General features: G+C 32.8%; 1 protein-coding gene across 1 annotated transcript; it reads left to right on the forward strand.

The window, feature by feature from the left end:
• The first annotated feature begins 1,097 nt into the window (after positions 1-1,097).
• Positions 1,098-25,714, forward strand: LOC111037911. Its single transcript, XM_022320755.1, has 11 exons — positions 1,098-1,221; positions 20,336-20,398; positions 20,545-20,631; positions 21,467-21,627; positions 21,783-21,888; positions 22,656-22,744; positions 22,884-23,034; positions 23,774-23,842; positions 23,914-24,044; positions 24,149-24,233; positions 25,090-25,714. The coding sequence occupies exons 1-11, from the start codon at positions 1,098-1,100 to the stop codon at positions 25,203-25,205; spliced, it is 1,182 nt and encodes a 393-aa protein (XP_022176447.1). The 3' UTR covers positions 25,206-25,714.
• The last annotated feature ends 534 nt before the right edge of the window (positions 25,715-26,248 follow it).

A 26,248-nucleotide genomic window follows, 5' to 3' on the forward strand; every position in this document is an offset into this window, starting at 1 on the left:
TATTGACAATTTAAAGCGTTTCAATATATAATGTCATCAACGTTTGAACTCAATTATACAAAGATAATTGTAAGTACCTAGGTAGGTATTCACAAAATATATAGTCAGCCCGTTGTCTTATAGCCTAAGTGACATGTTTCCTAAATTCTCAATAAATTATTTACAAAATACAGAAGCGAACAATACAATATAAATATACTTGAGTAGAAATACAAAATATAAATACTGGGTAGGTAGTACATATAAACACATAAACATTATAATTGTTCGTCTTAAAATAATTAAATGTCAATAATAATTTGTTTTTGTATACAATAAAATCCATATAATAGAAAATGTCCATTATATTATCTAAGTATAAGAATTCAAATTTTTATTTTTACTGGGTGTCTAGATAATATCGTCTAAAAATATATGTATATTATCTGGGTATTTTTTATAATCTTGTCTCAACACTGTTCGCGTATTACAATAATAATAGAGTTACGATGATTTATGTCAGTAAAACTTTATTCGGTAAAAAATATATAAAAAAAAAAAACAATAATGATATTATCATCATTTATTAGTACTATTATTCGATTTCGTTATTTACGATGGACATTTAAATAATAGTGAGAAATAAATATTAATTTTGCGCGAAATCGTTTTTTGTTTCTTTAATTTGTTACTATCGTTATTTTGGACGTTTGATTGTTTTTTCGAAATTCCCAAAATCAACCTCCCTGATAACTGACACTTAAATATAATGGTAATGGAAAAAAAGCGAACGGATAAAAATTATGAAAATACTAATAAATGATGTCGGCGACTGCGGGCGACGACGCGGAACCGGTCTTCCCACTGTACGGCACGAATCGGCGGCAGCTGAGGCGTCGTTTCAGTTCAGTTCGGGCCGGTCGTCAGCGCACGTCACCTATTGCAATAACCTAACGGTTGTCCTGCACGGAAAAACACAAACGCAGCAACAAGTCGCCGTCGTCCGAATAGTGTTGCTGGGTTTCCGGGCGCCGCGAAAAGTAATTTCATTAAAACATAATAATATCTCGAATGCCGCACAACGTTCGGTGATCGTCCGGTTCTAATCGCTGGCGACCATGAACCTGGTAACGTCGTCGTCCAAGTCACTGCTGCTTCAGTTTTTGATGTCGCTGGCAACGAGAGGAGCTCTAGGTTGGCCTTGGCCGTCGTTGGGCGGTCCGTCCAGAGCCGTTGGCAGAGGTACGTATAATTTTACCACCCGCAGGGACGATGAATTATTATTTTTTTGATACTCAGGGGGGGTCGCAACAATATAGAGTACGAAAATCGGGAAAAATAGTATAGTATGTGCACTGTTGGATTCGCTATTTTTGTAATGACTGACATCCCCGAAAATCATCAGAATTCGTACGTTCCAATAGATTCTTCCGTGGTCGGCAGTTTTGTTTACCGAACGAGGTGGAACAATATTACAAAAAATACGTATAATGTGTAATCACGTGGTTTTAATATTATGTATTATTAAAATGTCCACGGTTTAAAACTAAATACTTTGAAAAACAAAAACGCGGGAACTACAATACAACATAATATTTTCATGATTATATAGATTAACGCCCTTTTAGACTTTTAAACTCCCGTAATTAATATTATTTATAAAACTCGTATTGTGTATAGACACTCTTTGAATAAGTAATATAATTTGATGATGTATATCATTTCGTGTGTTACAAACATGCTATAGTGTTTGTGTATGTAGATTGTTTTAAATTCACTGACTCATTATAGTGTTTCAGTTTGTTGTTGTCTTTTTTTAAATCTCATAAAAGCGATGCTATTGAATGGCTTTTAACTGACGAATAAAATTGTGCAAGCACAACGCAAGTAGAACAGTGACACAAATAGTTATTATAAAAATAAAAATAAAAAAAAACGATAATATGTGGGATACTTGTGAAACACAATAAATCACGGATTAATCTCGTGGCATGAGCTTAAAAAACTTGGAAAGACTCTGCGGTGTAGGAACTCAAAATTAACAGTCGTTAATGCATTATTTATTGTATATGATGTCCATCGTTCACCACGTGCATTTAATGCGACCGGAATTGTACGTAAAAAGTGGCACATGGTTCTAGTTTAACAGGTCACTTCGATGCGCCGCCGCCACGGCTTGTGTTCCACATATTATCATCGTTATTATTAAATAGAGAGCGGCCTCAACCGTGACCGTCGTCGCCGTGCCGTCGTAGTTTTGTCCTTCCGGCAGTGACCAATACGAAACCGGCTACCAGGTAACGTTTTTATGCTAACGGTGTGCACAAGGCCGCTGGTTCGGCAGTCGGTCAAGTTCAAGATCGTAGTTTTGCCTCGGGCGCTCAAAAAAGAAAAAGAAACTAGTTTACCACTGTGTACAATACCACATATTAGAATATTATAACATATAAGTACCTACCTCTAGTAATATTTCACATGGCCGGCTCAGTACTTGTATAAGTTTCCGTATCTATGTTTTGACCTCAGATCATACATAATAAATTGTATAAGCATAGGCGCAATTTTCGTTTTCGACTTGGAGGGGCCTTACATATTTAACAGACTCTTGGGGAGGGGGGGGGGGTCATGCTTTGCTGCTCTGTTCTTTTAAAATATATTACTTTATGTAATATATAGTATAATAAATTCATCATTTTTTTCTCGTCCACTTTCCTACATTTAATATACACAATACATATTATAACACATCTACTTATTATTAAAATGAAAAATATTTTATTAAAACAAATAACAACACATAGATACTTATTTATACATTAGAATTGAGAATAATATTGTGATCATCGATTCGAAATTGTAAATTAATAATAATAAAAGCGCGTAATGCGATGTACAACGTAGACTACAAGTGGGTCACTGTAATGGATGGTATTAAATTTGAATTTAATGATATAAAATCATTGCACACGAACAACGATTCTGAGCGAAGACGGTCTGTCAGTCTAAAATATTAATTAGTAATTTAGTATATTTGATGATAATATTGTGATTAAAGTAATTTATTTTAGTAGTAAGCATTATAGTACTACGCAGTGGATTAAATTCATTAAAAAAAAAAAATACATCTGAAAAGTCATAGTGGGTATACAATATAATAATATACTTCAAAAGTTTCAAGTACCCACTAATAATATTTTTAATTTACAACAAAATAATATAAATCATTATTATTGGTTATTTAGTATGTAATTTCGTCCTCATTTGAACGTAATAAAAAACTAAACAAAAACAACCAGTGCTTATATATTTTTAGATTTTTCAGTCAGAGAATAACCTATTTGCGTGGAACTTTGTTTTAAATTTTCAACCTTAATAGTTGAGCTATAAAATTCGAAAATTTTAAAAATTTTAAACTATAGTATTATTTATAAATTTTGAATGATATGAATTTTGTCAACATTTGAACTTTACATACTTATAAAATGATTGTGCTAAAAGACCACTTACACGAGCAGCAGATTGAATCATTTTTTCAGAGTTTATAATAATTTAAAGATTTTGATTCGAATAGACCGTAAATCTTTTTCGACGTCTTTTAAAAAACCGAGAATAAAAAAATCGACATCACTAGACTTATACAATTTAATAGGTAAGTAGGTGGAAATTTTTTTTAGAGTAGACGTGATTTTTTGGTGTTCAAAATTTTTCAATTGATGTCGTATATTTCGTTTACTTACAAGAGAGTTAATTTGTTTCAGGAAAGGTAAGGAGTAGGAGAAACAGCATGTTCTGTATTAATTTAATGAACATTCTCTTTGTGAATGTGATTATTACATGCCACTGCATACCTATAGCATGATATTACTGACTATACATTATTACTTTGATTTCCTCAAAAAACAGACTGTTCGTTGTCTTCTTGAACCTCTAGTAATTATGAGAAAAAACGAAGGCAATACGAACGGTGGCATAGATACACATCGATAATGAATCACAATACAATTTATTATTTAGAGAGTACTGAAAATAATTTGTCGGACTTCAAACTGTTGTAATGATATAAGACATTTGTGTACCTACTTATATCTTAAACTTTTTTAAAACTTTATTTTGACATTTTAGTGAAAAATAAAACAATAATAATAATTCAAATTCAAAACTATATTTAGCAAATGTCTAATATAGACTTATATGCACAACGCGTTTGTTTTATTTTTTCGAGAAATATTTTTTAGAGTGTACAGTTCACACTGCAGTAAAGCAAGCGCCCGTTATTTATGTCAAAGTCTTGAGTAGCACCCAAAATCGTTTTTTGAGCACCCATCATAATAATAAAAATAATAATATACGCCACAATCTTGGGTGGATGCGAGGACGATAGTGTCGTGAATAGGAATCATTGTCGACTTATCGTTGTTTCGTGTGTCTATATTATACACGTTAAAGCCTGGCTTTTATAGATAATAATAATATTAAATTGTATTCAATGGATGGATACGCAATACCCTATAGCTGATGCTGTGACCAAACAGAAAAATGGGTCGACAAAAACAGTGTTTCAGAGCTTAGAAATGTATACCTACGCGTACATAATATGTATATATATTTTTTTAGAAATATATAAAACGCAATGGGACGTATAATGTAAATGGACGATTGAACGCCACAGCAGCTGCTTTTATAGTCTGCGGGCATATTTTTATTTCGTGGAACGAAAAAATAACTTTTATTGATATTTTTAAGTTTGATTTATGATGTATGGTTTGAAAATAAATTTCTTAAAGCTCCATGTTAGTGATATACACGTTACACAGCAATACGCATTGTATATTATAAATTATAATACAGATAAGTGCCATTGTTGCAAAATATATACCCCTGCGGTTCATATTTACAGCAGGATCATTTTATCCACTATCTATATTATGATTTAATACTGGTGCACTTAATACAATCAATTTAATCTAGTTTATATGCACAATAAGTTGTATATTTACATAAAACAAATATTACTAAACTAAGTCAGCTTCCGTTTGCAGTCAAATTTAAAAGTCAGTAAAAAGCATAAGAAAAAAACATATAAAACTCTGTCAGGTAGGGAAGTTAGTTTATCGTTTGTTTCTATTTACGTTGAAATTTAAAACCTCAGAAGAGCTGCGAATATATGGATTTTTTGTAATTTCATTTTGAAATCCAAATTATGTAATAATAAATGAGGTACATATATGAATCAAGGCATATTGTAATCATCCAAATACAACAATTTATTTTGCATGTTTTCGTATAATTAAACCGAAAAAAACGGAACACCATAGCAGTCCAGAAAATATAATCCAAATCATTACAAACATTTATCCTGTCGTAAAAATTAAAAGTATTAAGCATCGTCTAACCAGATTATCGAAAGCACTGGAAAAAGTTCAAAATCTCAATTCCAGCCAGACTTTCTATGCTGACAGTAGTGATGACTAAACCTACCACGTATAGGTCACTCAATAATGTCCCATGGACATCTTATGAGCAGAGAAGAATCTGTAATGTAACCTAACCTGCGGAGAACCTCTCACAGTCAAGCACCTCCTTGTCCACTGTCGTAATCAATATAGATACCAGAAAAAGTCTAGATTCGTCTGACAACCTCTTCAAAGCTCTCAGTCCAACCTATGACAACACCAATAAAATAATTATATTTCTAAAACAAATTGATATGTACAACCTAATTTAAGGACCTATTATATGATTTATTGTAACCAAAAACAAATGATTGTGTATAAACTTAGTTAAGGAATCATTGTTTACTATGGTATGTAACCAAATGCTCTCATTTTTTGTTGCGAGCTAATAAAATTAGCAGTTGAAGCTGTACCAAAAAAAAAAAAAAAACTAAAAATTAGAAATAATATTTTAATAATTATTCGTCGAACATAAATTAAAAAATCTACATTCCCGATGAACAAAAACTAAAATAATCTTGTTCCCATATCCCATAGGTAGTGTAAGTGTTTCAAACATAATATATAAATCTGTGTGACAGGATTCAGATGTCAGTTATCAGTACACATCTGTTACAACGAACATTACAGATAATAATTTATAATACAGTCTAAAAGTTATAAGGTACTTTTCGTAATGCGTATTGATCGTATGTACATGAATATGTGGAAAATCGCAGCCCTCGATAATTCGTCGAAAGTCAAGATCTAGTGCTCGAACGAAATGATACTAAAATAGTCTTCAACGATCTCCGGAAAAATCGCCCGAAAACGTTGAGAAGTAGTGATCTCAATAGATTACGAGGCTGCACAGATGACTTATCGATGCTTGTGCATACGTCTTCCGCAAGTGATGCGCCCGACGACGATTGGTGGTCTGTCGCACCCAAGGGGTTGCAAAATTCGACGGATTCGCCGTCCAAATGACACCTGCCACTCCTGCAGAAGTTGGCTATATCGAGACGCCGTTATCCGCAATCCTTGCCGCAGGTCCGGCCGGTAGAAGTCGAAGGGCTTCAGAGAGGTCCGATCACTACATGGCAGCACACCTTGGTGCTGCCGAGTCTAAAAGTGATTCGACGGAACCACCTGCCCAGGAGGCAGCTGGTTTCCAGGATATGGTGACCCCCCGCGGCCGCAGTGACGGACCCGACGGTAACCGCGGTAATCAATGGACGCCGCTCACCGTGGAGGTTTGGCCACTGGCTCCCCACGCCTTTATCGCACTCGTGTCCTCCGCCATTGTGTGCGTTTGTTCCGAGTTACTGTCACACATTTTGTGTCCGGTCGGACGTCCGTTTTGTTCTCTCGACAATCCGTCCGATGTTGTTTCACGTTCGCCATTGTGCTCGTCTCCGCGTGTTTGCGGCCGTTAGTGGAGGGTTTGCCACACTTATTTCGGGTTGGCGTACCTTGCTGCCGTCGTCTCTTCGCCGTGTTGTGTGCCGTGTGTTTTCGCATTTTTCCCCTAGTCGTATACCACTAACTTTGCTTTTTCTATTTCCCTCCGCTCCCACCGACGTCTCATTGTTTGTGTAGTTAGTTATAGATCCTCTGTGGAAATCTCTAATGGTAGGTTACTGCTGCCATCCGCTATCTCTTACCATAAGCCGAAGTTACTGTGTTCCATTATACCTATAATCAGTTAACAGAAGCGTATTTTCATTTTTTTTCGGGAAGGGGGGGGGGGAAACGATTTTTTTGCTTCTAACATTTTATTGATATTAGAAAATCATTATTTATTTATTGTATTTATTGTTATATTATAAGGTCTTTGTATAAACATCATCTATATTTCGTTATAATGCAATACCAAATTAAAATTTCAATATCTTCAGTTATCCTTTTTTTTTGGTTCGTGGGGGCCACGTATACTCCACTGCTTATAAATAATGGCTATACAGCTGTAATCCTATGTGGATTTACACGAATAAATGTTTTTGTTACGTTATTCATTTTGTTTTTATTTGATATTATTATTAGGTAATAAACGCGTCGATACAATGGTGTCAAATACATTTATGTGGCCCATGGAAATTGTGCCTGTACTTTACAGGTATTCGGTTTTTTTAACCAGTGTAATTGATCTCACGAGGAACCTTGCGAAATTGTCAAGCCTTCTGATCAAAGAAAAATAACTAATTAACGAATTACATCGAAAAAATGGTTTTGTCAATTAGATTCCTCGTCAATCTTGCTCAGTGGTGCTCTTCGGCTTGTATTGTTATTAATATTATGTACATTATCTAATCATAATATCTAACTAACTTATATATTGTGTTGTAAGTTTGTAACTACCAATACTGGTTAAGAACTGGTTTTATCTGAAAGATGAGAACCTTTTGATGGTCGGATTAAAGCCCGAATTTTCATTTCTTTTTATAATGTGTTTGTCAAAAATAAGCAAAAAAAAAGTTTTAATTTCCATCGTGAATCACAAAATCCTTGTTTAAAGATCTCTTTAAAATATTAATTGTTGATAATCATAAATCGAAATTACTGACCGAATTGCATACCCATAGCTTGGCCGGTTCCGGCTAGGCGATGATGACTGTCAGCCAGGACAAGTTATTTTATTTATTATATAGATAATAATAATAATGTTATGTTATTATGTATTTTCTTCATCAGCAAAAAATTATAATTCTCGCCTTAATATTTTATTTTCCAACAGTATTACGTTATTACCGAGGTTATTACCGTCTGGACGAGCCATTCGCCCAGAGAACAATACATCCCAATTTATTATTGTAATTAATTATTGCGATTTACAGCTGAATTATAGCTGAACTATTTCGCTAATGTGTTGAGCACACTATCGACTTTAGATTGTTCAATAACCATAATTTATACATTTGATATTTCTAATTAGGTATATGCGTATGCTGGCGTGGCGTGACGTTGTTTCTATTCGTTCGGGGCATCGATTTTACTGCCGATGATAAATGTCTAGCGTGAATCGTTCACATTACAATTTATAGTAATACATATGACTTTTGAGATATCATAGTCATTAGACTAGTAATAATTTATCATTTCTTGCTGTGCATGGGGTAATATATTATCTAAAACGAGATAGGTACCTACACCAACCGTTTCGCGTAGGCACTTCAGGGTATGTACATTTATGCTCGTAATACGCGTTCTCGTTTTACCGATTCATAATGATTGTAGTACAGTAATAATTTCGTATTAATGTTATTGCAGCGTACGACAGAGTTAGATTTTTCTCCTTTTCTCCCCATCTCTCTTTATTTGAGTTTAACGATGCATTTGATGCTCTGTCTAAATACGTCATTGTTATAAAATTATCCGTTGTATTGTTTGACTTTAGACTACCATCAATATTACAGAATTAATTACTCGGTCGACCCGATTTAATTACACAGTTACAGATTTTCCAACGTCTTTATACAGACATTCGAGCGGCAGAATTCGTTTTTCCTGAATAAATTAAATAGATAAAAAAATGCTCTTCGACACAATATTTTAATTTCAATACTCGAAAGCACTATAACTGCAGAAGTCTGTGTAAAACCGTTGTTATCGGTGAGTTGGTACGTCTGATAAAAAAATTATCTGGTACGAAATTATTTCTAATGTGAGATATATTATTTATAACCCTCACTCGTTTCACGTTTTTCTCGGAGCTTGGAGGTCAAATTTATCCAACTGTATGCTTGCTCCTTTGCTCCTTAAGTGTTGTTCTGTTAATAATCAGTCAAAAATTAATAATTTGTTTGCTTTACCATATAATGTACGAAAAAACAATTTTATTAGATGATGTAATATTCATAAATTGTAACATAGTACCTAATATCGCTTTAATCAACCATCAACATGATATCAATGAAGTTACAAAGAAAGCCAGCGAATGCATATTTAGACTTTGAATGTAGAAATTTAAATTTTACTACATACTTTATTATAATGTGTGTATTGTTCTTAATGTTACTCGTAATTGTATTTATTACTTTTATGAATGTCACTGCGTTACCGTTGCCATACCCATGCGGCTGTACACCCATTATAAAACATTTTACGAACAAAAGTGTACCCAAAGGATTTCAGAGTTCTATAAATAAATTCAAACAAAATAGTATATCATCGTTTATCATAAATATAATCATGATCAATTAAACATCAATTATCCGCAGGTGTGATTTTCATCAGTAATTTAATCGTATACGAAATGTAACAAAAATATTATTAGAGGTAATTCTTTAGTATGAAGGTTTTTACAGGCGTACGAAACGTGCCATTAAAAAAATAACTTTCATAATACATTTTAATTTTTTTTTAAAATTAAGTATTTTAATATTTGTTCGGAGTACGATCCAAACTATTTTCTGTACGAAGATGAAAACAAAGCTTATGTAGTTATGCCGTAGACAATATGATGTGAGCTCAGCTGTAGCCACGTCGCTGCAATACGCAATGTAATAATCGTATTTATATCAACCTACGACCGTTGACACACGCGTAACCGAATAATTACACGTTTATGAAGTTAACATAGTAATAATATTTTGTTAATTCAATTATTTTTTATTTTGCGTATTTTTTCACCAAACAAATTGTGAGATACTGCAGTGTTTCTGATAGGTAACCGATATTATAGGTTTTACATGTTTTTTTTATTGTTTATGATTTGAGCACCAATATTTTTTAAAAAAATACTTAACGTGCGTAATGCGTATACTATAATAGTATACTATTATATAATTATATTGAATAATACAACTATTAGTGATTTAAACTAACTAAGTCTCAACAATTATTACATTATAATAATCAATTTCGAAATGTCTAAAAGACCCAAATAAGTTTTTCTAGTTAAATTGTTTTTCATTATGTATATTACACACATTATAATATAGATTTTCGATCTTGGATATTTGTATAAGGTATAATATTATTATGTATGACATTTTAAACATTCTTAACATATTACTTAACAACTATTAGCTATCCACTATCTACTCTCATATTATTGACTATACATGTTGTATTTTATCATTAATCCTTCCTGGCTCTCGATATAAGGATCAAACACGAGACCTTTTTAATCTCGAGGCCAAGAATCCAGGTAGGATGCCAAAAGTGTATTTAATTATTTTTTTATATTTTTCATACATCACGACAATAATAATTACAGTTTTTCTAGGCTCGATTTAGTAGGAACCCAAACGAGTGGCGTAAACGATGTTAGTACAATATTTGAATAGCGATTATTGCATGGTAAAAAAATAAACATTAACGTCATAATATCATAAAGTTCGATGTCGTCAGTATGCATCTATATAATATCTTCGGAGACGAGAAAATGATCGGAAACGGATAAGCCCGACGTCAAGTCTTATAATACCATATTATATAGCATATACGTGCACGTTATATTTATAGTGGCATAATGCCTACGTTCTTCAGCAATATGTGTACTCATATATTATACTGTAGCGATATCCGTTCAGAGATTTGGTGCGGTGTGGCACAGGAGGCGTTTGCGACAAGCAGCGATTGCCTTTGACTCTTTAAAGAGACGGATGGTTGCGGTGTAGCGTTTCTATTGTAACAGCACCACATTAGGTATTATATGTATAATGTGATCCATTTAAGTGTCTAACGGTTGTGATTTAAAGAACAATTTATAATTTTTTTGAATATTTTTTTTTTTACATTATTCGATACGAAACAGTGTTTTTGAAAAAAACTATATATTGATGTCTAAGCACTACAAAATCGATAGTCATACTACTCGTACTCGCGTTTAAGAGTTTATTAAGCTACTGTCTTATGTAATGACTGAAATATAAAGTAATAAAGTATTTACAGTAAATTAACAAAAAAAAAAAAAAATTGTACAATTTATTAAACACATCAACGTGTATATTATAGTGAAAGGTATTGAGAGAACGTCTTACTCACATTTGGTGTCTGCAGTCTTACACACGCGTAACATACTATTTTAACAGATGTACGAACCGGATTTTTATTACAGCTCATTTATAGTTAATATTAGAGCACATTTAAATACTATCGAATTTGTAGGGTAGAATATGAATTGTAATCGAGCGAAAATTTTTTTTTCATATTTTTAATTTTAATCTTATTATGATTTATGAGTACTTAAATAATTTTAAGTTTAAATTCATATAACTCGTTTTAAAATGAACATGTCATTGAGTTCTTTGCTTGAACACAGTTCATATTCTCTTCTAAATATTTAATAATAAGTACATTTGCACTAAGATAAACTATAAATGAGTAGTAGTCATGACCTGGTAAGTAAATTTGTAAAAATAACTAGGTAGGTTGTTAACGGATATATTTTGAACCTAACTTATATGGCTACATTTACTGTAGTACTACCTGTTTGGTTCATTTATAAATTAACTTGCGATTTTATAAACATCGCTAATCAACATTTTTACTGTGATATATATATAAATATATACAGATGTAACTACCTAGGTACCTATAAACAATCAGAGTGTCAAGAAATAAAAACAATACTATTTGGTAAGTTAGCCAATATTTTAACATACATAAATATGTTTCTTGGCCGGATACACAATAAAAAGTTTCTGACTTTTTTCTCTTAAGGTTTTAGCTGTCATGGTTACTAATTAACAAAAGCACATTTATGATTCACATAATTAAAACACAAAAACAAAAAATAGGTGTTTAATAATGAATCAATAAAAAACTTTGATTTATATTGAATATCGCTACATGATAACATCGATGTTATTGATATAGCCTAATTACTGCGTCTTCAAATGGGACACAAGTTATTCACTGGGTAAATTACCTGTAAAAAAACTCTTGTTTTTGTCGAGACGCAAGTAGTATGTAGTAAGTAGTATTCAAAATGTGTAGCAGGGGTATAGGTAAGTTGTGGTACATTTTTCAATAGCCAACAGGTCTGTGGACGCAACGCACAGTAAACAGATTTACTTATTTCCTCAGGATTTCCGACACACCAGAGTAAATCATATTTGAATGTATTATGAAATCAAAAGAGAAAAACTTAAAATGTATAGCCTTTATAAACTTCAAAGGCGGGCTACTGTAATCTTCGCCTCGGGTGACTATAGATCTACGACTACCACGTCAATCCTGCGTTAGTTGGACCATGTAATCGTCAAAATGTATTTCAATGGCGTCATAGTTTAACTTTAACGTGTGCATAGAAATATAAATAGAAAAATGTATGAAAAGTCACACAAGTGTTCGAGATGCTCGTCCGACGCGTGACGGACGAATGAAAAATATGGTTAAACGACCGGAACCGATGCGAAACGGTCTGACGAGCAAAACACGGCTGGTTGTTATACTATAATATTTTTATTATTACCATCAATGTAATAACGATCGATCGACGATGACGTATTATTTTCGAAGCCAGTAGCGCATTTTACCTAAAATTATAATGTAAATAGATTAATGTAGTATAGTTTAATCGATATACTGACGATGATACATGATTCGCAACTTAAAAATTATAAGAACGTTAGCGTGTTTCTTTTTATTGGCTTTTTAGATATTCTTAAGGGGTAAGCTATACATTTATTATATTCATGGATTTACGGATGAAATACCAAAAGTGCTTAAAGTGCATATATTTCTGTACATTTGGAGCTTTTTTTTTAATTTTGAGGACCTCATTTGTGAATTTATGAATTTCAATTTCATAACTGAATATTTGATGATAAATTCAATTTTAGGGTCTGAGCGGACCGATGAATGTACGATAGATTTAATACAATAATAGGTGTTTTATTTTGTGTGTCTGCACTATATATGATAAAATATAAAAAAATGCTTCGACCTTCAAAATTGTTTCTGACATCAAATATAGTTGGTACTTATTTGGCCGACAAGATTGAAAATTCTCAGTACCTATTGTTGATAATAATCCGGAAAAAAAAAACAAGGAAAAACGGGAATTTGTATGCAAAACCAATTTTGTGTAACTCGAAAACGAATAATTATAGATACTTAAGTTTTCGCTAATGAAGTATAGTATCATTTTCTATACACTATGATACATTTTTGAAAATATTTTGATGCTTTTTGAGCAGTATGTACAGACATTTGACACATTTGATGTTGTTTATTTTTTCAATGTGAAACATCTAATGCGGAGGTTGAGACCATTTGCTTGTGTAGTACGTTCGATATGAGTGTGACAGTGTGTATAGGCAGAGCGGTCACCTATTTTCCCCGTTTTCAGTATAAATTTGACCAAAAACTTCGTAAATGAAAGAATGAAATGATTGACTTGGCGTTCTAATATCGTTCGGCATAAATCAACGACAAACAGTTATGCTATAAATCATGATGCGTTGCATCAAATCAGATCTTGTGTTTATCTTAATACAATATACATCGATTATAATATAGTCTGTAGGTAGTCATCATTTGTAAAGCAACAATTCAACTGCACGTGGATTTAGCAAGTTTGTAAGGCATTAACGTTATTGTCAAACATAACTCATAATACCAGTGTAATTTATTGTAATGGCGGTGGGAGGGGGCAATAATGCCGGCTGTCGTGCGCATTGCGATCCGAAAAGCATACTTGCGGTCACGACAATATTATCGATGACACCGCAGGTACTATATATATGTGTGTGTTGTGAATAAACATTTATAATATGTGTATGTATACCACGTATTACACACGCGTACCAGCTACGGTACCGGTCTGATGTTATAAACATGTTGTTTGTAGGGGAAGGTCTTTTGTTCGTAAGAGCTAGTTTGGTATACCCGTCATGTCGTAATACACTCCGGCGAGTCTAAAAGAAAAATTATTGAGTTATTATCGCGCAAAAAGCCCGTCGCCAAATATTAATAATAACGATCTATCACGTTGACAGCCCCTGGGCAATTAGCTGTATAAACTCGCCACGGCTGTAAAGTTTTCGGCGATATGCGCACATAAAACAAACTGGGTCGAAAGTCGTAAATGCCTCATAGAGACATTTTTTTTTTATCCGTTCGCATTTAGAGGGGGTCGTATCACCTAATATTGTACGGTTATTGAAATTCGTACGATTTCGGATTCGGTTTAATTTACATAATGTGTCGGTTTTTAGTCATGTGCGATGCCCTCACGATGTCCAAAGGTGGGCATTAGCTATTAGGCGAATCCTTAAAAAGTTGATGTTTTCGATGCGACTATAGCTTAATGTGACAATATAAATTATTATATCCGTACAATTAATTTAATAAATAATACGCAGCGTTTAATTCATGCCACGACCATGGTTAAAATTATAAATAAATTAAAGAATTTTTTTTTAAATTATGCTATTAAACACTACACTAGTCCCGAAGTACAATCTTTGTGAATACAACCAAGCAATTAATATTTTACGATTTAATAATTTATTAGATACAAACATATTATTGAAATTGTCAAACAAATAACCACTATAGTGTGAATAAAGTTGAATAGATAAAATATTGATCTATATTATTGTTAAAAATAATTGAATGTCACACAACTAAAAGGTATCAGTTTGTAGGCTTGATTATTAAAAATAATTAGTACAATAATTTATTTTTCGATTTAAGTGCAGTTATTTTTTTGTTCTCTAACTAGCTTTAAATTTGTTGAATTAAATATGTTATTTGCTATCAATTTAACTTATAGCTTTAGCTAAACCCAACTAGGTAATTCCAATTAAATGTTTTCATTGAATGGCTTTGAATTAATATAATATTACACTATATTATAAGCTTAAATTTTTGATTTGGTTTGAAGTGCGAGTACGCTACAGTGAGTTGTATAATTTAAAAAAAGAATTAAAAGAATGCCTAACGGACTCGATATAAAACCATTTAAAAATGCGCCTCGTTTAAATTAACGATGACGGATGGATGGGAAATGGTATAAATTTCTAGACGACTAAAATATTCATCACGGACACTTAATATAATTAATACGGCGACGACCTTTTTATCATATATTATTTGTCAGTATAATTTTCAAAATATAAATCCCGTTCTAGGTTTTTTAATTTCCGAAAATACCGAAATTTTCGAATTTTTTCCTACCAACATAATAGTATATTCACATATTCATGAAGAATATACTCACGATTACTGTTACTATTATTACGTTAGACCATTTTCGATGAATTAAAGTTTAAAATATTGAACGTATAATTCAAAACTGCCTGCACATGGACACAAGGTGGTTATTATTATTTTTTTTGTCCTCCAAAATCGTTCCTTAAAATATTTATCTGGCCGTTGACGAAAAATATTTAACGAGAGTACGTTTTGAAAAATAATGAAGTATTCATTTTTCTTGTTACATGGAAATATACACTCGAAGTAGTGTCTATAGAGACGTTTTTCACGGTAGCAGCACAAAAAAAAAAAAAAATAAATTTATTAGTCAGCCAAAAGTCAGACTTGCTAACAAATTTACTCACATTATTGAGCTATTTTTATTTTTGCACTCTCACGTGAGCTTGCCGTACATGCGCTTTATGTATGAATGCCTTCGCAGGAATGTCTGACACGCCCATTGATTTATTTATCTCACGATACCCATGACTAGAGTTGTGCACCTACAAAATGTCAAGTGCAAAAACACTAGAAACACACACGGAAGCTACGAGAAAAGGAACAGAAGACCCCACGAACGGGTATACATGTTGTGACAGGAGAAAAAAACTCAAAATAGGTGTCCGACTGAATTTCGACGAAAGGTCGAGGTTGTCAAAATATGTATTGACGTATTATTTTATTGTAATAATATATTATAATTTATAATGTTAAGAAAATGCATCTGGAGTTAGCCCACAGATGATAATTATTCTGTTTTGCCTTGGACTGTACTGTACTTCAGGATTCTTCAGGATTTAAACTATATTTTTCATACCACGATATTTTATTATGGTTTATTTCCTCGATTTAATATGACAAAACAATTTTATAAAAACACAATGAATAATGCATCCGTTTTTTATTATATTTGTTAAATATACGCAATTGTTGTTTTACTAGTGAATAAGGATTTATTTTTTTTATATAAGTTATTGAATTCACAACGATAGGGCATGCGCTGAGATAATATATTTATTTGATATATTATACGATGGTTTTTTAAAACAAATCACTATTATTATGTTGTGTTTTAAAAAAAAAAAAATTTTAAAAAAATATACAGAGTGATTTACCGAGCATTATCGAAGAAAAAAGGGTATGCACACCCTTTTTTCTTCAATAATGCATTTATTTAATATTTGATTTTTGGAATTTTTAAATATACATTAAGACATATTATTTTAATATTTTTGAGATTTTTTGTACTGCTTAAGGAGAGTCTTGTGGAGATACAAACTTCTGTTTTCCAAACTAGAACACCCCTTTTTAACTGTAAGTTATACAATGGATAATTTTTGGAAAAACAGACAGTTCAGTATACGTGGTCTCTACTAAAAAAAAAATATTTTGTGAGTGTTAACTATGACGAATTGTCTTTAAACGTTAGTATGTGGGCAATGAATTGTAAATAGGAATTATTAATGTTTTTGCTAGGACTATAATGTATGTATTTTTCGCAATTGTTGTATTAAAAAAAAAAGTTTATTTAATATTATACTATGTGATTAAATTTTGTCAACGAAAAATATTTTTTAACTTTAATAAATATAACAAAACTAATAGTTTGATGTATGTACAAGACAATTTTTGGTTGAAAAAATAAATATATATATAGATTAAAATATTTCACTCTCGTTTATAAATTATCTAGAAACTTGATGATTTCGCTATTCAAACAATTTTAAAGTAAGGAAAATTATTTTTTTTCAATTCAATGTCTTGTAGCGTTTATAATTTTTGGGTGGCTATAGTATATAGTCTATGCCATTATAATGTTACTGTTCTGGTCAAAGTTCAAATGAAATTCCTTGTCTACATTATAGTTGTATAGTTGTCGATCATTTTACAATAATATTTATCCAGTTTGGGAATGAAATTGTATTTTAATCACTTAAGTACATAAATAAATAATTGTATAGCCCAGTCCCGCAGTCTGCATGTAATACTAACAGTAAATGCGATTAACACTAAAATAAACTTTAGTGGATATTTTATCGGTAACTTCGAAAACAAATAATAAAATAACGAAACGAATTATGGTACGAAATGTTATGCCTGGTAGATCGAACATATTACCTATTATAGTTTGAACAATTATTTAAAAATCCGAAATCGAGTGTACTTTAAACACTTAGCTATTTTACAGAAACTGTGTTATACAGTCATCAACTACTTATAGGATGACACGAGATAAATTATTACATTCATAAATAAAGGGTTTTTAAAAAAAACCGAAGTTTTTAATTATTTGCCCTTTAACTTTGCGTCTTTGCAGTTGATCTTGTCTCTTCAAATTTACTGACTAATGTTATTGCGTATCGTACGAAGTTTGCTGACTGCAGTTACTGCAACACACTCGTCGTGTTTATAATGGGTTTTAATGGACAAAACACACGTTGCTCGATTGTATAAAGCCGCGTACACACTTGTAAGACGACATACAAACAAAATACGCATTATTATATAGGCCAATCACTAAAAACCTCAACAACCATAATAGGTAACAGAAACTATATATAAGAACAATGCCACTAATCTGACAACAACAAAATTAACTAGCATTTCAAAAACTACGTTTTTTATGAAACGCCCTATATATGACTCGCAATGGTGAGCAGGTGGCCAAAACCTGCAATGTACCGGGCCACTCAGCTATTGATATTATCGGCACAAGTATTATAGGTAATATATAAATGGCACGATTAAATGAAGTCTAAGTTTGACGATTTAAAATAAATTGGGAAAAAAGAAAATTTGAACGGATGGGGCCCGTAGTATTATTACTGCGATATACTATATCCATCTGTTGGCGAACGTGATTGGTGGTGGCCCTATATAGGATAATACCATACACTCGACGATGTTGTCAGGAGACTGATTGAATTCTTTCGCCGACGACAGAATTATAATAATACATCATTAAATTGGTACGATAACTAATATAGTAATGATAAAAAAATCGACTATTCGTGTAAATTACATTAACGCGTGCACACGCGGTGATCGATGAGTGGCAATTTACACGTTTTGACGAGCCACATAATATTATGACGGTTTAATATCGTTCGTCGATCATTTTAATAATAATGTGATGTGGTCGGGACGGCCATATTATATCCTATAAATATAATATAGAGCACGCGTGGTACACTATTGTTGTTTTGCATTGACGATCACTTCATCGAATTCACATCGAAGACGTCACCGGAAATTGGAGTGTAAAAAACTCGCACGTAACGATATAGCCTGAATTGGAATAATAAAGTAATATCGTATAGTTATAGATTCCCCTCAAATATTTAATCTACCGTCGGCATTGGGGTTGGGATAAGTGTACGAATTAAAATATCGTCCTTTTAGACGTTCCTAAACATTCCAATATACTCGTATATTATTTTACGTTGAAATAACACTAGACAAAATGTAAACATTGTATCAATGTCGCACTAAAATTAAATCGCAAAAACAATCCAAATTTTGTCTTCGCCAACTCAGACTCAATTCTAGACTGAAAATATCGACCATCAGATATAGATCGATACATCAAATCGTTGCTACAAAAGCCCTACGGTATTTAAGTGGTTTATTTTTCGAATTATTAGTCACATTAAGATTTATTACCATTGTTACACATACAAAATATGTCTCTAAATCAAAATATTCCCTTATTAATGCTGTCAAAGACCACGTAAAGCACATAAGTGACATAACAAACAATAATAATCTGAAAACCACACAAACGTCACTAACCATTTATACAAAATATGTTCACTCTAACAATGTCTTACCATACATATCTAAATATAGGTACTTTCATATTACTCTGCAGCCAGTGGAAGGTAGGAACTGTATAATCATGCTGTCGCAAGCTTTAGAAAACAACAAAAAACTTATACTTTTGTATTGTATTATAATGTATTATAATATTATTCTGTTATTAAGAAAACTAATAGTAATATTAAAGACCTAAGAGGCATGACCAATACAGGTTCTACCGCATAATTTGTTCTTTGTGTCCTTTGTGAAACAAAATTATTGATCATCGGAAAAATAGCGTAAACTGTTTGTTCGTTTGATTTTTTTTTCCTCAATAATAGGTAATAAAAAATATGTGTAATAGTAATAATATACCTAATAAAATGTGGTTTCAAAAACTGCAATGGTTTTGGGGGTGACACCACGACAGTTGACGGACCGTCGTAGAATGTATAGAATGTGTGTCGGGATAATGACCGCTCATAACTCGCACCGTACAATCTATAGTGTTATAAATTATCTAATAACTGAACATATTTTTCGGTCGACACGCGCGCAGACAATAATATCGTATTATTGTAATTAAGGTAAAAAGGTGTTCGATTTGGTGAAAAAAAATAAAAAAAATAGTAATAACAGAATTCCTAAAAAGTGCGTCTCTACAATGTAAATACCACTGACCGGACGTCTCGTGTCATCTAATTATCTCGTCAGATCGTCATGCGAGCAAATCGTTCGCCGAATCATAACATAATGCCATAATAACACGACAAATAATAATATTATAATAAAAATAATGACAGAATAACACGGTCGGAGCACGCGTCTGCTGTTGCCACCACGTTTCTCCCACACGACGATTTTTGGGAGTGAGCTAAGACTTTTTTCAGCGTTCATGCACATAATTTAATAATACGGTATATATATACACGATGAGTGCCCGTGATTAATCATGTTTTGGAATTTGTTGTTGGCAGTGTTGAATTTCTTCCCGGTGCCGGTGACCGAAGAGTGCTTGTCCGACGATTCGCGGAGAACGGGTAAAGTATATAATATTAATATTATAATATTTTTATCGCCTCGCCACAATGTCCGCGGTGATATCGTCGCATTGTTCTAATATTATATTTATTTTTTCGAACCATACGAGCGTTAAAATATTCAAATTATTGTCGTGTCACCCTAGGCCTGTGCTTGAACACGTATGAGTGCAGAATACAACACGGAGAGTCTCACGGTGCTTGCGCTTTGGGTTTTGGAGTGTGTTGCGTCTGTAAGTATACAAACTACAATAATAATACTATAGCACACACAACTCTTACATCAAATTATGTACCTGGTTTTTAGGCACATATTATTGTAACCACGGTGGTTTATTATTATAGTCACACCATTACACATGGGCTTAACGACATATTAATTTATTTGGGTGGGCGAAAACTTTAATTAAACTATTTTTGTTGGAGTCTACAGGAAATATTTTTTTTTTTTTGACGAGTTGCACATAAAATATCCCTGTCACTGGTGTAAAACTTAAGTTGTTAGCGAATTCGTGAAGTTCTAGTGTGTTGCATCTCTCCTACGTCAGTTCTAAGCAAATATAGAATTGTTCGATACGAGTGTCATCATAAATAACGGTGCATTGTCCATAGTAAATACTTATCATATACACTAACGAGTAGAATTGATATACTTACTCGATTTAAATATAAATATAAACTATCTGTAGTTGGTGCCCACGGGTCTAAATATTATGATTTGGGATTTTTATAATATAAAATACTGTTTTTTATAACAATATTGTCTCAAATAAGTCAAACTACTCGTACGTTTATGTTTGTTTACTTAATAATTTAAAAATAAATAAATATACCTTTGTAACGTTGATTAAAAACAAATAACACTATATGGCTGGGACCGTATTCATATATTATATCCTGCAACGGGTGATCCCTCACCTTCCCAAAAATGAGAAAAAAACACACATTCTATGCATATCGTGTGTCCTGCAGCTGAACTGTCGTTCGTAACCATTATATTATATTCGAATAATGTTGATTGCTCTAATTATATAACTTACTATATATCGTGTTTATGGTTTGCCGCAGTCACGACGTCATGCAACTCAGAAGTGGCCAACAACGTCACGTACTTCGTTAACCCAAACTTCCCAGGGCTTTTGGACGACGTGGGTGAGTGTTCACTGCGTGTCAAAAAGATTTCCAAAGACATAAGCCAGATACGATTGGACTTTGTGAACTTCAATCTGGTGAGTTGCTTAACAACCATGTTTTTCGGACCCAACCCGTTTCGTTTGAAACGATAATCTCTGTAGAACGATTGTATATCATACTAAGAAAATAATCAACGATTTTACGATATTCTCGCTAGCTTATCCCTAATGAATATTATCATTCGATACAGGCGCAGCCCAACAGGAAAACGGGAGTGTGCGAGACGGACACGTTCGTCGTCACCGGTGGAGCGTCCAACGACCTGAGGATTTGCGGTCTCAACAGCGGCCAACACGGTAAGTGGTTACTGGTTTGGTCCACGGCGGACGACTATAGCAAATAGTGTCAAATCCGGGTTCACCACCCGCACGCCTTCATAATAATGATGATGTTAATGTGTGGTCACGATAATATTCGTGCATTAATTATTGTGGTTTATCGCGCATTGATATAGTGTCTACCATGTGTTACCACACCAGGCGATGCGGTTTAAACCCAAACGTCGTGATGTATTTACTGCGAACCACATGGGCTCATGTGCACGAGCGCATTGTTAAGGGTGATGATTGGAAACGCACACAATAAGTCAGTGATAGCAGCCAACAGGAAGAGTTTGTACAAACGATATTGTGAATGGAAGTGCGCAAGCGTTAGACCGGAACAGTGACGATTGTAAGGATCGCGTGTGAACACTGGGCTGGTAGGTACGCGATGCGTGTGAGCTTGAGGGGAATTAGGCGAAGAGAGGTTATGCCATGGTAGATACATAGGCGAGGAGGGGCATGAACTGTACTGATGATACAAATCAACATAATTACATTATATTTATAATATGATCTCATTATAAATGAAAAAAATATTCCAAGAAATTTTAAGACAACTTTTGTTAAATTACCACTATATAAATAATATAGATGTATGGATTATATAGATTCCAATAAGGGTCGTTCATTTTTTTGCTTCCGGTACGATATCGATTTTGGGTACCTCCTGATCCTTCCTCAAGTTTTTCACTGTAGTTTAAACGGACTACCTCAATGATTTTACTATTGTGGTTTCGCAGTGTACTACGATATGGACGACACGAAAGACTATGTGACGATCAACATTAGACTGACCAAAGGCAACTACAACCGGATGTGGGAGATTAAAGTGAGTGTACTTGGGCACCTGCTACTTACCTTCACGGCAACAGGTTGTCGTAGTCATAGTCGACCGTCGTTCGAATATCGTTAATTGTCGCAATTCTGTTAGTATACGTGTAACGAATTGCGTTATTTTTGTAATATAGATCACGCAGATTGAGTTCGCTCAGCGTGCGCCAGCCGGATGTCTTCAGTATTTCCACGAAGTCGCGGGCACCGTGCAGACTATGAACTTTGCGGTCAACGGCCGACATCTGGCCGACCAAGACTATGTAATTTGCATACGACAAGAACACGGTAGGTGCCTAGGTATATAATTAGTCACGTCGTGTTTGGAATGGCGCCATTCGAGTTGTAGACCTTAGAATGTTTATTTATAATAATATAATCTAAGTAGTTCATAAGTATAACATAGAACCTAGGTCATACTTCGTGAACTCGATCAATTTCTTTGAATAATTAAGTTATGTAGATTTTTTTATGTATACCTACCTATATAGCTTTCCTTTGCCTCGATGAATTGTGCTTGAAATGTTGAAAATAAACTATATAATTGGTTCTGGTATAATAATAAATATCTATAGTGTTACATTTTAACCTACCTACTTAATATTAAAACAAAAAAATAGTTTCTTAGTTTTTACCCTCGACTAATACTTTGCGTCTCAAAAGTTAATGTTTTTTTTTTAGAATTAATTTTTTATATCAATGTATTTAATTCTCTTTTCTTATTGAATTGTTATGTGAATATTTTGAGGTTTACATCCTATAGTGTTTTCTCGAAGGTAGGAGAGTCAAAATGTTGACTGTCCTACAATGTGCTATCGTCACCTCTGCCAAATCATCGTCAATAGTTGGTAAACCTATGATGGGTCAACACATTGTGCAAACCGGTGTACAAAGATAACAGGGGGGAGAGAGCGTAAGCACACATCGACGACCTACCCACACTAAAAACAGGAGTTCTACAGATCACATAATAATCATTTTCTTGATCGTGAACCGTACAACCATCTAACTTGTTTTTGCGTTACAGGTATGTGTTCGATCGCGTATGAGCCGTGCGACGAAAACTCGTTTAAGATCGGACCACCGATATTTTCCGGTGAGTTGAGAGGGTGTTAAAGATCATATTATGACTTTCGAAAATGTTGATTTTTGTTATCATTGGCATAGACACGGGGATCGAGGGTTCGGGAGACGACGGTGGTGACGCTCCAGGTGGGAGCCAAGTGGTGTCCATGGACGTATTCCGCGAGTGCAGTGACCGAGTCATGATGCCCTGCGATTCCGAAGAATTCATAACGGTTGGTATTTTTTATCACTAGCTATACTTACAATATTTAAGTCTTAGTTTAGTGGTTTTTAAACGTGTGCATTTTGTATGTAATATTTATTTTACACTGTACAGCCTCAGGGTGGCCCTGGGATATGCGATTTGCTCCATTGCGGAAACAATTTCTGCACAGACAAGGAAACGCCGTGTCGGATCGAGAGTGAGTATAAAATATTACTCAACATTATAGTAAATTAAATAGTCTCTATAATATCTATTATAACACAGAATGATGTGTGTAGTATGTCATAAGTGATATTTTTTAAGGCCCCTACAAACGTATCACTTTAAAAGAGTTGTGTTTTTTGGCAATTCGTTCTGACAAAAATTTAAATACTTCCAAAGATCCAACTATAAAAATTTCTAAGACGTTTGAATGCATAAACAAGATTATTTTTCATCTTTTTCAATTTTAGCAAATTCTGAATGGGAATAAATGAAAATATATTATAACGGGAACAGATATTTTACATTCTATCAATTTAAAATTATTTTTTATTAAATATATTAAAATTTAAAAAAAAATATTGAATATAATTATGCTTCAACCGATGCAAATTAAACTTCATTATCAAATCGAAAATCTTTACATTTTTAAAATAGAATAGCTAAAAGTACCTTAATTTGTCAGTCACCAAAGTCGTTTTGGTAAAAAATTGATAGTTGGGTTAGCAAGAGCCTCAAGGTAACGCATTATATAATTTAACTCCGTAAAGTTTTAACATGTGAAATACTTTAAAATTATTCGAAGTGATAGTGCTGTCGAAGTCCTCTTTAAACAGCAAACAGTTACTCATGTTTCATATTTTCAGACTAAAACATAATAATAATTTTGGTAAGCATACGAACTCGATTCAACAGATATTTAAAATATATTACGTTGTCTGCAAAACTTTGACTTACGGTGTTGAGAAAATCATTCTGTATGATATTATAATCATACATAATATCTACTCGTTGTAATCGTTATAAGTTAGGGCGACCTACCTGTTAGTTAACTCGCTTTCTCCACACAGGCAGCACCACACCGTTCGTGATGCGAGTGCAGTTTGGACCGGGAAACAGGGAAGAAAACCCAGAAGACAACTTGGGAATGTGCATCAGATACGAACAACTGCAGTGTTCGTCGTGAATTTGTTTTTGTTTTGTTTCGCACAACGACACAAGGTGTCGCTGACCGTGTGACAAGACCGAGGAAATGAACACATTTGGCGACATCATGTGCGCCTCGCCGAAGCCAACTCCGCCAAAGATTACATTACAAACTTAATATCGATACTTACTATTGTATACTTAATTTATTCTATAACTAAATATAATGCATTAGATAATATTATATACTCTCTTGTAAATGCTATATTATATAATGTTATTAACCACTTCCTGATTACGGGTTAGGTTAAGGTTGCGAGTGCGTGTGTTTTCCTGTATTCCTGTTTTGATTTCGTTGAGTGATAATCAAAAGAAAAAGAAAATATTAAAAAAAATACACAGCCAGAGTTTGAACGACAATGATGTAATAAAACTTTATAAAGAAATAACATAAAAACAACCTTAAAATCACAACCAGGGAACGTAAAATGAATGTCAAAACATAATAATATAATCATAACTTATAAAATTAACACAAAGAAAAAAAAAGATATAAGGAAAAAAAAAGATTCGCGGACAGAAACAGAATTTAACTATAAAACATAATAATTTGATTATAAATAGATAATAGAATTATCGTATAATAACATGTTCATATTTTGATGATAATAATAAATTTAGTTCTAAACGAGTATAAAATGTTTTTAAATACAATGTTTAAGTGTAACGTTTAATACATATAATATAATTTTTTCATAAACATTTTAAGAACGACATTATATATATAATATATAAATGAGAATATTAATTTGTATTGTTTATCGAAGCAAATTATTATTTTTGTCTAATTATTTTTGGTGCATTCAAAAAATGATCGTAGATAATACTGCTACGCATAAATAATCTACTAGAGTAATTTTTATTATGTACATAAAAAAAATGTAATAAATTATATATAATATATATATAAATAATCGTCAATGTTTTTTTTTGTTTTTTTTTGTGTTTTTTTTTTGTCGAATAATATTAATAATAATAATAATAATAATAATAATAATAATAATGTGTTGTAACGTAGTTGTT

Source organism: Myzus persicae, unplaced genomic scaffold (assembly GCF_001856785.1).
Source record: "Myzus persicae strain clone G006 unplaced genomic scaffold, MPER_G0061.0, whole genome shotgun sequence".
In the NCBI taxonomy this organism is placed as follows: domain Eukaryota; kingdom Metazoa; phylum Arthropoda; class Insecta; order Hemiptera; family Aphididae; genus Myzus; species Myzus persicae.